Genomic DNA, 11,240 nt, shown 5'->3' on the forward strand with positions numbered 1-11,240 from the left:
AAGTGACTAATTATTTATTTGAAAATCCTGTGGATGAGCTGTGGGCTGTAACGACAAGCACATGGGGAGGCAGCGCTGTGCTCCTGCCCCAGCAGTGCTCCGCAGAGTCGCAGCAGGGACGTGGTGAGAAGTCCAAAGCCATCGGGGCAGGAGGATGGCGGTAGTGCTCTGCAGCACCCGATGGCTTCCATGCCTTGCCAGCACATGTGAGCCAAAGCCACCACGAGGTGCCTGCTCCCAGGGCACCTCTCGGTGTTGAGTCATGTGCTGCTACAAGACCTGGCGGTGCCCGAGTTACATCTCCAGGCAGCAGCTGACTGAAGATGCTGCCAGCCCGCTACCGCTGCTGTGGGCAGCCCTCTCCATTCAGGTATTTTGCTGCTGTAGTCATAACTACACTATAGCTGGGCTGGAGTGGGGGAGCTGCACCGGCTGGTGGCCCCTCGGCAGGTCCCCCACCCCATGGTGGGCACGGGAGGGGGCTGGCACCCTGGGGCCCATGTCCATCCTGCAGGCAGCGTGCAGGGTGCAGCCGGGCTTCATTCCAGCACCATCACCACTGGCCATTCGGGGCATCGGCGATTGCGCAGTTATTATAAAAGGATTAAAACCATTTTCTGTTTCATTTGACTTCACAGAGTGAATGTTGTCGCCTTTATTCCCACACAATGGCAGCCGTTGGCAGGGCTTTGCTCTGCCAGCTGCAGAGAGGAGCGTGGCCCTGCCTGGCAGTGCCAGAGCTCTTGGTGCAGCTCAGAGGTTGCCTTTCCTGCACGCCAGCCACAGGGCACACAGAAAACCATTTCCCGGAGGAGCAGCACGCTGCTCTGCAGCAGCCCTGCCTGCGCTGCCTGTCCCCCAGAGTCAGGCAGGCAGCCAGCAGGAGCAAGGTCTCAGATGCTCCAGGGTGAGGACAGGACACACAGCAGCTCCCGGACTGGCTGCGCCTGGCTGCCACCCGGCAATCTCCTGCTGCACCGGGCTTCCCTTTGCTCTCCAAGAAGTTCATGCAGAGCGATTGGTTTGTTGCCCAGCCTGTCCTCCCGGCATTGCTGTCTCGTCACCCCGTCCTGCCACGCATGTCGGGCAACTCATTGCTGCCGCTTGGCGAGGGCAGCACGGCACTTAGAGCCGCGCTCGCTGCCAAACACTGGGCTTCCTCCGCTGGCACGGCCGTGCGAGAGCCAGTGAGCCCTGGGCAGAGCAGCTCCTGTGCTCGGCCCTGCCTCTGCCTGCGCAGGCAGCGCTGACCCTTCCCTGCCGCTCCGGGGGAATGGGAGCTGGGAGGTTTGGAAATTCCCTCCAAGCAGAAACGCGGCATTTCAGGCAGCTCGTGGGACGATCCCACCCCGTCCCCAGACAGCCCTGTCTCTGGCTTGGGACTGCAGGCTCGCTTTCTGCTCGGCTCCACTACCAGCCCCAGAGGTGCCCACTTGATGGGAAACATCTTGTGCGCTTGGCAGTCCGCAGAGGCCATCTGCTACTCGAGGAGGGGCGGCCGAGGGGGACTGGCACTATTTTAAACAAGTTACAGCTATAACTGTATGCAGCATCGGCAGATGGCAAAGCTGGGTTAGGCGTTTCTCTGTGTGCTAACTTATTAAGCAACACTGACTTGTGGATGAGGTTGGAGGGTGATTTACCCCACACCACTCCGGGTGCCACCATCTGCCCGCACCCCTTGTGCACCGCTCCCCCAGTTTGCCCCACGGCTTCCACGCTCTCCCACCTCAGTGCCGAGCCCAGCCGTCATTTGAAGCAATGCTGACTGCTGAGTTAATCTGTCCTCCTCTTCCTTTGCAGTTCCTGCGAGCGCACTGGGAAACTGCAAGCAGCTAATGCTCACTGCCAGAGCCCCCAGATGGGACTAGAGCCAAGCGCCTGCGCTCCTTACGGGGATGAAGGTAGAGCCATGTTACCTGCTACCTAAGCTCGCTGTTGCTGATGTAGTTTGTGGATATGGTCCTGTACCAGGCTTCGTGCACAGACTCTCAGCTCTGATCCCGCCTGAGACGTTTTAGCAGCAGCAGAGAGATCCCCAGCTGTGGAGCAGGCTCCTCCGATCACCCTGCAACGGAGGGGCTGCAGCGCTGGAGTGTTACTATGCAGCTTGGACTGTTTGTGGTGGTGGTTTTTCTAAGCTCGATGGATCTAACAGGCAGCAGCAAAGTGGTGAAGGGCAAGAGACAAAGACGAAGTATGTATGAAACGCTTTTCTTCTCTACTTCTTCTTGTGATGCTGTACGGTTCATGCAGATGTTGAATGTGTTTACCAACCCAGGGAGCTGGGCAGAGCCTGGGGTGCCCCTGGGAGCTCCCCAGGTCCCAGTCCCATGCAGAGATATGTGCTACCCCATCCCACTGGACCTGCCGCAGCCCTGAGCCCCCGGCAGCAGCCCCCTCTAACCCCGCAGGCATTGCCGGGCAGGGGCGGGGATGAGCAGCCCCACAGCCTGCAGCTCGGGGCAGGGAACTGCCAGCACTGCTCCCCAGGGCTGCAGCCCTCAGGCAGGCTGGTGCCCACAGAGCACTCAAGGCTGGAGGAATGTGCTCTGCAGAGCAGGATGGGGTGAGCCTCCCCCCTTCCTACAGCCCACCTTTGCTGTGGCAGGTGCTGAGCGGGCAGGCAGCAGCGGGCAGCCCACCCTGCACCCTGCCAAGGCTGGCAGCCTCCGGGTCCCCCACCACCCCAATGTCAGGTGCCCGCCTGGGAGACAGGCGCAGCAGAAGGAAAGGAAGGGAGCAGGAGCCGCGCATCACTGCCCATCCGTGTCCGCAGCCCTGCTGTGCTGGCGGGCTCCCACCCCACACCGGCCTTTCCCCCCCGCTGCCCTGTCCCACCCGGAGCCCCCGGCAGCTCTGCCCGGCCATGCGCCATGCACGGGTGCCCACTCAGCTGCTGCAGGGATGTCTGGCCACGGGGCGACCTGAGGTGCACAGGGGTTTAATTCTCCCTCCAGCCTGGATGGTCCTTGGCCGGTCCCAGCGCGGCGCTCAGGCAGGGCAGCTGGGCTGAATCGGTGCAAGAGCAGCCACAGGGGTTTGCCTTCATTTATGTAAGCTAGTTTTAGAACTGTTTTACATTAAAACTGTTTTAAATTAAATTATATAAAAATGATTTTATATTAAAACTGGGACTGCTGAGCCCTGTGAGAACAAGGAAAACTTGATGTCATGGCTAATGCTATAAAGTGCAATTTCCAGCGAGGGCCAGTTTATACCTTTGCCATAGAGGCAGGCCTTGGCACCGCGGCTCGGCGCTGCGGGAGAGATGGGGCTGGATCACCTGGGGGTCCCTGCGCTTGGGGTTTCAGGGCCCAAAATGCTGAGGGGAGGTCCCAGTCCAGACCCAGCAAACCCTCCTGGCAGCCGGGCACTGAGGGTCCTCAGGGCTGGGGACCCCCTCTGCCTTCTGTTTCATTTCTTGAGACTCCGGCAGCCTCCGCACCCGCAGACCCAGCGATGAGGCTGGGACCGGCAGCAGGGGAGCTGCTGGGGTCTGGGGTCACTGCGAGGGGAGAGGGAAGTTTTCTTACCTCTTGGTCTGGCATGTGAACATTGTGGTACTTCACGCTTGCTTTTGAAGTGTAGTAAACACAGCATTTAAAAGAATACATTTTTAAAATACACAGCTTTTCTATAAACAAGGACGCTGCTTGCATAATAAACTAATAAAAATAACCTGCATTCTAGCCTGCAAAGAATGCTATTGGTTTCAAAACAAGCATCGTTTTATACAATAATTAAAAGCAGAAAACTCTCAAGACATGGGATTGAGTATTTTTCTTGGACTGAATCTAGGAGCTGAGAACACATCTCTATTTTGGGGGCAGTGAAATCTCCTGCACTGCCAGTTATAGTTAACATAAGCGGGGTCAGAGTGAGATCTAGCCTGGGACGCAGCCTGGCTCCAAGTGCAGTGCAGAATTAGTCAGACGGTTTCACTCCAGCACCGCACGGCTCTGGTTCCTGCTCATCTTCAGCGTGCCTGTAAGCTCTGCGGGGTGGCACTGCCAGCTCCGAGAGGGGACTCGGTGGGGAAGTGCTGGCCCACTCGGGCGCGTGTCCCTCATGGGTGCCTGCCCAGTGTCGGCAGCGGGGCTGATGGACAGAGCTGGGAGGCAGGGGAACGGTGGGGAGACAGCACTGGGACTCTGTATAAGTTGGCAGCTGCTTCTGGGTCCTGCTCATCACTGCTGCCACTGTCACGACCCTCGTGCCTGCGCTCGGCTCAGCACTGGCACCTGCGAGCATCGGGCAAGGGGCTGTGACACCCGGCCAGAGCGGTGCCGGGAGCCACGGCGAGGACGTGGGTGCAGCAGGAGCCCAGCCCTCGGTCTGCCCCGGTCCCTGCCCTGCCTGCCGCTGGTGCCGGATTTGGGGGCTGAAGCCGGAGCGTGCAGAGCCCAGCGCTGCGGGCGGCACTAACTGCTGCTTCTCTCTTGCTCTTCCAGTTAGCACCGAGCTGAGTCAGGGCTGTGCCAGAGGCTGCGACCTGTGCTCAGAGTTCAATGGGTGCCTGAGATGTTCCCCCAAACTCTTCATCCTTCTGGAGAGGAATGATATCCGGCAGATTGGGATTTGCCTACCATCTTGTCCACTGGGATACTTTGGCCTTCGCAATACAGACATGAACAAGTGCATCAGTGAGTACGGGGGTGGGAGGGAAGGGGCGAGACATGGGAGGGTGGCAGTGCTTTGCAGGGGATCACGCTGCCTCTGGTCAGGTGAGAGGAGATGCTGGGGCTGTATCAGAGGGGAGAAGGCTGCGCTGAGCAGGGCAGCGATCTACCCATGGAATAACCCCGCAATTTATGCTGATGATGGCTAATGGGCCTCAAGTGCCCAGATGCTTCCCTCCTGCAGCTGGGCCAGCGTGCAGCCAGGCTATGCTCCTTCCCTTTGTGCAGCCGCTAGATACTGCCCGAATAGTGCCCCTAGAAGGCAGGTAGGCATCCCCCGCCCCCACATCAGCCCTTCCATGCAGATTTTGACTTGAGTTTTGGCCTTCCTGGTCTTTGAGAGCCTCCGTGGGTCTCTCCGTGCTGCAGGCAGGTGGTAGTGATGGACCAATGGTCCATTAGAGCAGAGGGCCACCAGTAAAGCCTTCAGGGCTGTGTTGCCCTGTCACAGCATGCCCAGCGCCGCATAATATGCTGTGGAGGTGGCTTCTTGCAGGACATTTGGGAAGCTCTGTTACCTGGGCTGCCAGACTGGCACCCTTTTGCTTTGGGAGAAAGGAGGAGGAGGGAGATCCTCTCGGGTTTTAATGTACTGCTCGCACAAGTACCTTTTCTTCTTGCCTCTGCCTGTTCACCGTGGCCAAGCAGCTCTCTGAATGAGATCCTTGGCCTGGGGCTGCATCTTTCAGCCAGAGCACCAGAGAGAAGCGGACATGGAAAAGTGTGATCACTTCCCTGGCAGTCTCATGCAAACCACCATCATGGCCAGATTTCCGTCTAACTCCGTTTCTTTGCAGCCCGTACTGCTGCAGCTGGAGCAATTGACACAAGACTTTATTCTTTGCACTGTCCCACTTTGGCTGACTGATGCTCAAGCTGAACACCAGCCCAAGCCTTTTCCACCCTGCTTGATTTCGAACTGGCAGCAGCTGCTGTTGGCTAAGAGAGCTGCAGCACAGTGGCTCTGTCCTGTACCAGGGGACAGTGCAAAGAAAACTGACTTCTAAGTAGCACAACCAGGCCTGGCAGGACATTCAGAGACTTGCCTTGGCTGTTGGCAGACCCCTTGGAGCCAGCAGTGAACTCCAGTTAGCAGTCAAGATCTTCCCGAGTCCTTTCCTCACATCAGACTACGTGACAGCTTTGTGTCTTTTTTCCCCAGAATGCAAAATTGAGAACTGTGAGTCCTGTTTCAGTCGAAACTTTTGCACAAAATGTAAGGAAGGTTTGTATTTGCACAAAGGGAGATGTTATGTCACATGCCCCGAAGGCTACTCTGCTGCCAACGGCACCATGGAATGCAGCAGTCCTGGTAAGCGATGCTCAGGGCCTTTCACTGAGCTTTTTGTCTGGTCCAGTTGCATGTATTGCTACAGTTTGCTTTGTATGATGAAACAAACCCGTCAGAGATGATGGCTCATCATACCTGTGTTGAGTGGGTGACAGTACAGGCTAGACCCAGCCCTTCAGAGGGCAGAGGCCTCTGGAATCCAGCCTAGATGGGGGGCAGCACCCCAGCATTGCTGCTGCATGTCTGTGAAGCGTGACTCATGGTTTGTGTGGTACGGCAGGAGGGGGGTGCCCTGAAAACTTAGGAAGCTGCTGGGGAACACATGTGCCCTTCAAACCTAAAGTGGGGGAGAGGTGCGATGGTGCACAAGGGCTCCGGGAGGTCCTGAGGCAGTGATGGAGAAATGAGAATAATGAGAGTTACTTCTGGCCTCTCTTGTTATCCGGCAGCACAATGTGAAATGAGTGAGTGGGGGCCCTGGGGGCCCTGCTCCAAGAAGAGGAAGCTCTGTGGCTTCAAGAAGGGCAATGAAGACCGAACGCGGCGGATTCTGCAGGCTCCCTCTGGAGACGTCTCCCTGTGTCCTGCCACCACGGAGGTGCGGCGATGCACCGTGCAGAAGAGCCAGTGCCCCGAAGGTGAGCTGATACGGAATATTTCACCATCCCACCCTGGCACCCTTTCTTTGTCAGGCACAAGTATTCAGCCAATGGTCCAGTATCATAAATGTGCTGCACGTCTCACTACCCCTCTGCGGTACAGGGAACACAACGTGACAGCAGCCAGAAAGACCCCTGGGTGGAACCAGCACAAAGTCCTGGGTGGGTGATGCTCAGCACGGCTTCCCACATGTCCCACAGGCTTTCAGATATTTTAGCTTCTTCTGTGGCCAGACAGCAGCAAGGCAGCCGGGCAGCCGAAGTGCATGCCTGTGCGCTGTGGTGGTGGCAGTCGTTCTCTCTACCAGAACGCTTAGGTCTGTGTTTTCCCCAGGAATTACAGTGTCTTCAGGATGAATGGTCGTTTGGTTGTCCTCTTACGGGATGGACAAGGATTGCAGCTGAGTTGAGTGTTTGTAAGGAAACGGGTTTGGAGGGGTGGCTGTCACCACAGGGGTTACACAGCGGGCAGGGGGAGGCAGGCACAGCCGATCTGTTCCTCTGATGCACACAGCAGCGCGCGTTAGCTAAGGGGCTTGGTGTGCGGCCGCAGAGAAGTGCAAGTGTTAGCGCTTCTGCTGGAGACTGACAATTACAAAGCTAAATCCAGATTTGATCCTTCTTCCCCGTTGATGTTTAGGCAACAGCTCGCAATGCAAAGCATAGCGAGGGCAGCTCTCGGGCACCTCTGCACGTGGGGAGCGGTGGGCCGCAGGCCAGCTCGCTCAGCCGGAGAGCCTCACAGTGCCCCTTTGCTTTACTGCAGGGAAAAGGAAGAAAAAGGAAGAACAAGGCAAGCAAGATAATGCAAATGGGAACAGAAATCGGAAAGACACCAAAGACGCGAAGTCTGGCACCAAGAAGAGGAAGAGCAAACAGAGAGGGGCCGCGGTCCCCACAACGTCCGCTAGCCCTGCCCAGTAGCTGCCCCTTTATGTCACCTGATGGCAAGACTTCATTGCTGCTATGTATATGAAAGCTTTATCGAACCAGAGCACTGCTACACAACTCGTACACATGTCCAGAAAAGACAGACATATACTCCCAGACTGACCCACAGACCCGAGAGAAACCACATACATGATACTTAGGGAGGCTGCACACACACACAGCACCCAGGACTGCAGAAAGAAGCTGCTGAGGAGTGGGAGTGGACGTGGAGGGAAGCCCACCTCCCCAGGGCTCCGCGGGGGATGCTGCAGGGAGGAAAGGTGGAGTATGAGCCAGCGAAGGACCCAGATGTGAGACTTCATGACCAAAGGCCTCAACTCAAGACCAGGCCCGTGGCCCCAGCACAGCGCGGTTGGACTGGCCCCACACAGCTGCTCTCCCCAAGCCGGGACCCGGACTCACACAAAGGCATGGCCTCTTTCTCTTCCCCCCACCCTTTATTTTGTGTTTTAAGCTGTATGACTTTATCATTGCGAATACATGTTAAACATTTGTGGTAAGAGGTCAGTGGTATCTGCCCTGAATCTGCTTCAAAGAGTTATTTCAAATTAAAAAAACAAAAACAAAAAACAAAATGACAACCAGCTTCCTGAGTGTGTGGTTCATGCCTTGGCCCCTATGGAGGCTGGTGTCCCACAGGACAGAGACTCACTTGTAGAAGGGAAACTCACCAAAGCTTTAAGAAAATCCCAGAAAATGCTGCCAGCTGCACTGCAGCCGCAAATCAGCCGTCCTGCATTTGCAGGACCCCAGCTGTGCTCCGCGGAGCCCCTGAGGAATTTCCCACTGAAGGATCCAGTTAACATACAGCAGACTGAGAAAATGAGAGGTTACAACAAACCGCAGGTTGCCGAAATATCGCGTCTCCGCTTGTACAGTCATAGCTGCGGGACTCCATCCCAGGCTGGGGACACGCTCGTCTATCCGTCCGGGCACCACCCAGGCGCGTAGCAGGAGGGAAGGCAGGCGGGAGGGGGAAGGCAGAGTTCGGGCTTTATGGAAGAGAAGCAAAGTTTTAAAGTTTGGTAGAAACTACTGGTCTGTGTGCCACCGACTGGAATTCCCTGGATTCAGCAAAAGCACTCCTGCTCTGCAAGAGCCAACACCTGGGCAGAGGAACCAGGACGAGGACTGTGCGGGACAGAGACCTGGTGAGACTCGTGCAGGGTGCACGTGAACGCTGCCTTCTCTGCGTGGAGAGCTTTACCTCTAGCAGCCTCACGAGGTGGCATACTGCTCAGTTTCCTTTGTATTTTAAAATGTGCTTCCTGGATATAAATATGTGCAGACATTTAATTCCTCTAGATTTCAGCAAAAGCCCTCTGGTCCTGAGGGACAGAGCCAGGGGAGGTGTGGTGGCTCCCAGAGATGTGCCCGGGGCAGATCAGTGATGCACTGCTAAAGCTCCTGGCTCCCCTGGTAAGGAGATGAGCAGCAAAAAGCTCACCCAAAGCTAAACCTGGCAAATACCATCTCCACTGCGTGTGCTTCTGCACCACCCTCTCTGCTCTGGTTCTGGAGGGCAGAGCGAGCCGGCAGGGATGCCTGCGGGAGGGCTCCCCGCTCGCTCTCACGGGTCGCCTGCCCATGCCCGGCAGTCCTGGTCCTCTCCCACAAAGAGCTGGCGGCTCGTGGCACCCGCTGAGGACTCGACTCCAGCCTGAGGACACCTAAACTCTCCCTTCACCCCATCCGCTTTGCGGCTGCTTTGGCTCAGTGCAGAACGTGGGAGCTGCACAGTTGTTTCAGCTCCTGAGCTGTATGTACCAAGCTCTCTGTGACTGCTCTGCTGGCAGCAAAACCTTTCAGCCCATCATCCACTTTGCGTTTAAGTAAACAAGGAGCCGTTATATCTTTTAAAGGGGATTCCATTTCAGCACAATGATAAACGACCAGCATACCAAGCAGAGAGAGAAAGAGGTTCTTAAAAGTCATCCTTTGAGTTGTTTATGGATCATGTTCAGACGATTCCTGAAAGCCTCCCAGCTGAAAGATCGGATCTCACTGTTCTCTAGCCCCAGCTAGCCTGTGAGAGAAGTTACTTTGTTTGTGCCATGGCATTGCATGTAAGCAGAACCATTTTTCCTTTCCGCTTTTTAGCAGCAATAATCAGTAACCCTTTCGTGAACCTCAGCTTGCTAATTCATAAACGACTCCTTCCTCCCTCCTGCTGCAGCATCTCGATCCAGTTCTCAACAAGGATTAAAGAGAGTGCATTAGTAAGGTTTTATACACAGAGGCTCTGTTAACTGACTGGATTCCCTACAGTAACTCATGGCAATATTAGCACAACTTTTTCAAAACTACACCGCATGTAACAAATCAACCAACCTATTTTATAGAACTCTCCATTTTTTTTAGAAAAACTGACAAGCTTCTTTCTGTTGTGGCCTTTTCCCTTCTTTCTTCCTCTTTCATAGCAAAATGGGAAGAAAAAGGGAGAAAGGCAAAGGAAAGTTTAAAATGCATATTAAGAAAATCCAAGATTTTTCAGTATGGGTGATTTTAAAATTAAATTGTCTTAGAAAAATTAGGAGGAAAGTATTAAAAAATAAATCAAATTTCTTTTTTCAATCAGCTCCAGAATTATGCTAATTCCCACTCCCAGAGAGCTGGTTCATTTATGAATTTAGAAACATTTTGCCTTTGACCAACATGATTTGCACACTCAGCTCAACAGTCCGAGCCGGAGATTTCCTTAGACAGGTTGATGCCATCTCAACTCACATGCACATGAACGCTCTCTTTCAGCCCATCAAATAAAATCTGTTGTGGTGTTCTCTCCATGGCATGACTGTAAAATATGCTTCTTTAAACAAATAAATAAATAACTGGGTTTGCTGAACAAGCTTTGTTTGCTTTATTCACCAAAACTGGACTCAAATCCCAACTAACCAAGAATGTCTGGAAAGAGAGAGCCTCTCCTAAGTAACTTCTGTCTGCCATCCTGAAACCGAACATACCTACACGGATCACGGCATGGAAACGCTGCTGCTCTGACTTCTGCGAATATTCCTGTTCTGTACCTTGACCACCTAGTTGCTGAGCTCGAGAAGCAGTTGCTAGATATATAGACAGCCAGCCAGATCCTTCCTCAGAAACATTGTTGCACAGGAAAAAAATCTTCATTTTTACTGTTGAACAAACGGGTGTTTATTCACTGGACAGAATTCTAATCAAAATCTGCAGGACAGTTTCTAGGCTTTTACTTAGCTTTGGGGTAATTCATCCCATGTAATGGGGAACGAAAAACAAGGAATAATATATTAACAGCTTACAGTCTTGCAACTGTTTAATTTTTATCTCATTTGCCGAGATTTAGAGACTAAAGCAGACAAATTTCACCAAACACAGGTTGGTTGCATTATGTTCTTACCCTCTCTGTGTAATATAGATCTGTATTTTTCATCTGCTACAGTCAAGTTCAATGTGTGCACACATACTCCTCAAACAATAATTTACTAGCTTTCTACCCCCATGGAGATGGAGGCAATGTAAATACTTTTTAGTTCATGTTTATGTTAAAACAATTTCTCACTCAGAAGAAATCTTAGCTTTGATTAAAGGAAATAGAGTAGGATAGTAAATATATATATCCCTAATACTGTTATTTGGATTACATTGTCTGAGAACATGAAAAGAGGTATTTTATATATA

At 53.7% G+C, this 11,240-nt stretch overlaps 1 protein-coding gene across 2 annotated transcripts in view; it reads left to right on the forward strand.

The window, feature by feature from the left end:
* Positions 1 to 10,384, forward strand: part of RSPO1 (R-spondin 1) — a 31,102-nt gene extending 20,718 nt beyond the window's left edge. For both annotated transcript variants that reach the window (XM_040588775.1, XM_040588777.1), the window contains exons 2-6: positions 1,804 to 2,197; positions 4,455 to 4,646; positions 5,845 to 5,994; positions 6,423 to 6,611; positions 7,399 to 10,384. In XM_040588775.1, coding sequence (XP_040444709.1) covers positions 2,104 to 2,197; positions 4,455 to 4,646; positions 5,845 to 5,994; positions 6,423 to 6,611; positions 7,399 to 7,556 — 783 coding nt within the window. In that variant the 5' untranslated portion in view covers positions 1,804 to 2,103 and the 3' untranslated portion in view covers positions 7,557 to 10,384. The remainder of the gene's footprint in view (positions 1 to 1,803; positions 2,198 to 4,454; positions 4,647 to 5,844; positions 5,995 to 6,422; positions 6,612 to 7,398) is intronic.
* Positions 10,385 to 11,240: the final 856 nt, after the last annotated feature.

Source organism: Falco naumanni, chromosome 3, assembly GCF_017639655.2.
Source record: "Falco naumanni isolate bFalNau1 chromosome 3, bFalNau1.pat, whole genome shotgun sequence".
Lineage (NCBI taxonomy): Eukaryota > Metazoa > Chordata > Aves > Falconiformes > Falconidae > Falco > Falco naumanni.